The sequence below is a fragment of the Haplochromis burtoni genome, unplaced genomic scaffold (genome assembly GCF_018398535.1).
Source record: "Haplochromis burtoni strain Fernald_Lab_line unplaced genomic scaffold, NCSU_Asbu1 Contig_2063, whole genome shotgun sequence".
Lineage (NCBI taxonomy): Eukaryota > Metazoa > Chordata > Actinopteri > Cichliformes > Cichlidae > Haplochromis > Haplochromis burtoni.
The window spans coordinates 11,868-16,848 of NW_024584424.1; the positions used below are offsets into that span (position 1 = coordinate 11,868).

The 4,981-nt window shown below is 40.4% G+C and overlaps 1 protein-coding gene across 2 annotated transcripts in view; it reads left to right on the plus strand.

The window, feature by feature from the left end:
* The window catches only part of LOC102310041 (A-kinase anchor protein 1, mitochondrial), a gene marked incomplete at its 3' end in the record, with an annotated part of 10,057 nt that extends 5,954 nt beyond the window's left edge, over window positions 1-4,103 (plus strand). For both annotated transcript variants that reach the window (XM_005952725.3, XM_005952726.3), the window contains 2 exon segments: window positions 2,034-3,631; window positions 3,982-4,103. In XM_005952725.3, the coding sequence (XP_005952787.2) occupies window positions 2,059-3,631; window positions 3,982-4,103 (1,695 nt within the window).
* Between the last annotated feature and the right edge of the window lie 878 nt (window positions 4,104-4,981).

The window sequence follows — 4,981 nt, forward strand, 5'->3', positions numbered from 1 at the left end:
TTATTCCTGCGTCTTTTGCGATCTTACAAAGCTTCAAACGACACGATTTTGATAGTCGACGTAATCGTGACTAGTCGACAAATCGTAGCAGCCCTAGTTGATATGCTGCTTAGCAATGGTGGTCACTGTCAAAGCAAAGAAGATGAGATCCCAGTTAAGGAATCAATGAGTGATATAGATGAGAGAATCAGAATCTACCAGAATAAACTAAATTCTTAGCAATTCTCACCCCTTCCTATTATCCATTACCTACTCCTTCAAAATTTCTGTGTAATCAAAGTCATGTTACCTGGATTTTATTCTGTTATTTTTTTTTTAAATTATATTATTGCACACAAAATGTCTAAGAAGAAGAAAAATTGTATTAAACTAAAACAAAATACAATACTATTCCCTAAAAGTAAATAACACCCAGGTGGACGTTTTCACTCTTGGAGTGCTGCTTGAGGGTAAAACTGCTTCTGTGTCTGGACAGTAACTGACAGAAGTTTGAAGATATTTAACAAGCCAATGTGCATAATAATGAATCTGGTACTTTGAAAAACAAGCCTGGGCAGGGTTGGGAGTTGTTTTTTTTTTTGGTTTTTTTTTTAGTATTCTAAGTAGAAATGGTTTCTTCCAAATTGTTTTATAAAGCATGTGTGGGATGCCCTGTGGGCCTGGTCTTTGCCGTTTTGTAAAGATTTAAATGAAACCTCAGTAATGGGACAATAGAATTCCTCATTCACATTTAGCAGTTGCAGTTTAGCACAGCATTTTAAAAAGACAAACAAACAAACACAAAAAGCAAGAATTCCACTTGCACTGGAGGTTCACTTGAGGAATAATGGGCAGGGAAAAGGAACCAGATCAACCTTATTTACAAATTGAGATTGAGTGGCAGGTCCATGATGGAATGCAAGCATAAAGCCAAATCTTGTTAATGTGATCATTTGAGAACAAGATGACACAGGATTTTGAAATTCATATTATCTGCTAGGAGGCTGCTCCAGTCTTTCTCTCATCTACAGCACAGACCAAGGGCACCATTAAAAATAGAACAAAATGCAATATTGTTGCAAACATGACAAGACCTCTGCCCATTTGTCACATGAAGACTGAAGCAATCCTGGCTGCTGTGGCGCCAGAGGCAGGGTATAACTGAGACGGGTAGTTTGTCACAAGAGCGAAATACTGGCAGAAAATGAGTACTCTTGTAAACCTGTGAGTTTAATGTTTTATAGCTCAACACTTGTCGTCTTTTCTAATGTGACAATTTATCACATCTGAGCTCTGAATAGGAAGGTGAGTCTAATCTGTTTCTCAGTAGTTCAATTCCTTGGAATTGTTAGTCAACGCTAGTCGGCTCCACTTGCACTATACTCCACAGATTTCAGTTTATGCCACAGGAGGAAAATAATGATGTCATCTACAAGGAGCAGAAAGCTAAACTCACCTGCAAATGCCATTTACATCCACTGCTTAGTTACATAATGCAATGATTGACTGCGTAGTTTACAAACATCCAAAGCTGTCGGATGAAACTGTAACAGCTGTGCAGGATAACAGAACAGCTGCAGTTATCCAGAGCTTGTTAAAACTATACTTCCTAAAGTTTATGCTTGGGTTTTTGTTTTTAAGCATGGCATCATTTGCATCTCTCTTTAGACCTCAGCCATTTATTCATAGCTATAAAGTGTGGCTGTAGTACCAATAAAATTACTATAATACACATACTATACCTCCCCTGACAAAGACCTTGTACCCTTTTCTTCTCTTGGAACATCCAAGACGTTATTTAGATGAATAGAAGTTGAACATCAAACAGGAATGTAATTGGTGAATCAAAATACATTTCAAGGTTGACATCAAATTTACCACTTGTGTTCAAGCAACTCTCTTAATGTCAGGAATTCTAGAATTTAATTTCTGACTAGAATTCATTTCTAAATCAGCCTGTAGTCAATAAGCATGGTTTTCACACATCCGTAAGAAGTTGCATTTAGCTTGAAATGTTCCTCATACAAATGTTTGTGTGCTGTTGTGGCTTTCAGGTGTAGCTGCTAGTGTCTTGAGGAAATGCCACTGAGGTTTCGCTCTGTTGTACCCTATACACTGCCCGGAGTACTCGCACTGATTGGATGGTGGTGGTACATCTCACGAAAGAGAGAGCGGCTCATCAACCATGACAGGACTGAGGGAACTCCAACCACTACGGACCTTAAAACATCTTCAGCAGATGGTAGCAATGGTTTGGTGGAGAAAGACACTGTATCCCCCACAAATGACACAGACGGCCCCATTCACAGACCTCCAAATGCCAGTAACCAGAGAACACAACATGAAAACATTTCACAGATCCATTTCCAGCACACTGAAGCATCACCGTCACTGGCACAAAGTTCTGAAAAGTTTTCATGTAATTCTGAGAGAATGAAACAAGGAGTCCATAGGCCTCCACAGTCAGCACTGCCATCACTTGATAAAGATGACAGCTTACAGGTATCATCAAAAGACCGTAAAGACCCAGAGAGGAGCTTGTCACTTGCCTTGGGAACAGAGCTCAACCTAGTGAAAGATCCAGTATCTGATCTAGAAAGAGCCACATTTTCCTATCAGTCTACCAAAGTCACCAGCTCCTTTCCCACAACATCGCTGCTTTCTGGTGCAGAGAGACCAGACCCAGAGGGGGAAGTTGCAAAGAACCACAGCACTAATAATACACAAGATGAAATGATTGGTTGGGATGAGCATGCATCCAATGTAGAGAGGGTGGACCCATCAGAAGCAGACTCTTTGGATACACCTCCACCAGTGCCGGATTTTCACCAACACATTCTGTCCAGCACACCAACTGACCCAGTCCTGCTCTCTACATCCCTAAGTATTGTCCAGAACACAACAGCAGTAACACCAGAGGACATATTGGTACACGGTAGCCCTGGAGAGGAGCATGATCTTGAGGATCTTGCTGCTCGACTTATAACTAAGGTCATCTCAGCTGCCACCCAGGAAGTCCTTAGTGTCACAAGTTGCCAGGTTGTGGACAAAAGTCTGCCTAGCTGCAGTAGTGGTGGACTATACCCAGAGCTCGAGCCAATCATAGCAACACAGAAACACCATCATCTCTCGACAAGCCCTTCTCAGGTAGGCTGTGATTGTAGAGAGGCAACAGAAAAAGAAGCGCAAGCAGTGCCTAATGGCTGCTCCTCATCTCCAGTATGGAAATCTGTTGATGTCAGTCACATAAATCATCAGAAAAATGCTGTTCACAGCAGCCACTGGTCAACACAGCTGCCCCAAGAAGCACAAACCTCACCTGTGTTGAACATTAAACTAAAAGGTGACGAGGCTGCTCCGCTGGCCGAGGACTCAGCCTGCAGCACCTGCCACTCTGAGGATGGCATTAGCAGCGAGGATCTTCAAAGCAGCTTGTTTGACAACCAAAGTGATGTGATCCAGCTTACAGACCTCTCTGCAGGAGAAGCGGCACAGGGACAGGTGCAGGCTGAGAGTTTGACAGAGGGCTTAGTTTTGTCTGCAACTGAAGAAGACTCTTTGGATGCAGCGTGTGAGATAAAGGGGCTAAATGCAGTAGGTGTAAGGAATGGAGCTCATGGGACATGTGAAGTAGAGACGGATCAATCTGGAGGTGAGATTCTCTCTCACTGACTTTTATGTTTGTCATGATAGCTAATTTTTATTTTATTTTTTATTTGAAGAATGATAACAGTGAGTTAAGAAATGTGGTGTACATCAGCAGATGCAGTATTAGTAGTAATTTGTTACACAAACTCATAACTCGGAACATATAGAGGCTCATTTGGCCTTTTTTTTGCAGTGTATTCCCGGTTATCGAGCAGTGGGTCAAAGAAGTGCCCAAGAATGTGATGCCTGTTAACAAACATGTAAATTAGGACAGTGACAAGATCAAAACTGATGATGCCGGGAATCTGAAAATTCAGATGCTGTCATGCTGAGATTGATTGTTTCCATTGCCAGGTTCTGATGTAAACAGTATGGACTCTGTGGATAGCGGATGCACTATGGGTGCCCTAGAGAGTAAGGGCAACCATGCTGCCTCAAGCACTGGGCTGATCATCTGGGAGATTGAGGTACCAAAGGTGAGTAAAGACAATTCATGTGAAATACAAAACCATATATTTTGTCCATGATTTCAACGCTGTACACCTCACACTACTCAATTAAAATGTTAATGTATTGTATGCAGGAATGCTATCATGATTCTACAACTAGGCAAATTTACTTTTCATAATTGTAATGCATTCATAAGAAAGCAACTTAAATATTGATTAGTGGATTTTGCAAGACATGCTTGTTTGGTTAATTGGGCACATGTGAGGTAGATGACTTTTTATTGCATATAGAATAAAATCCTGTCTGAATGAGACAAGTACCGTGTAAAAGCCTGTCCATATTGGCGATTCTTCTCATCAGCATCAGGAATATTTTGAAATATTTTATTAAAAAATATAAATATAAAGAAATAAAAATACTTTTGTTTTGAAGTAGAAGTATAGCAAGCTTTTGACATAACTGTGTGACACTTGGAGTTGGTGGTTCGCTCCTGTATTGAAGATGTAATGAAAGAATAGCTGTAAAAATCAGGGTCACTGGACGAGCACCAAATTTGGCCAATGCCTATCTACTTGGAGGTACTGTAATTTTATTAAGGTAAACTTTTTACATGGCTTCATTGGATAAAGTAAAATTACTGTACAAAAAAATAGCTTATTATGGAATTACCAGTAACTGAAACAAATCTTCCCAACAACTGGGTTGAATAGAATGTTGGACCACTCAGGACCGTAAGTAAAGGGGAAAACTTTTTTTTTTATTGGTTACAATTAGAGCAGGGCGATATGGCCAAAAATATTTATCACGATATATATTTGAAAATTTGCGATAACGATATAACCGACGATATAATTGATGCGAGACAAAATACAACTCCACAACATTACTAGCGCAAAAGACAACC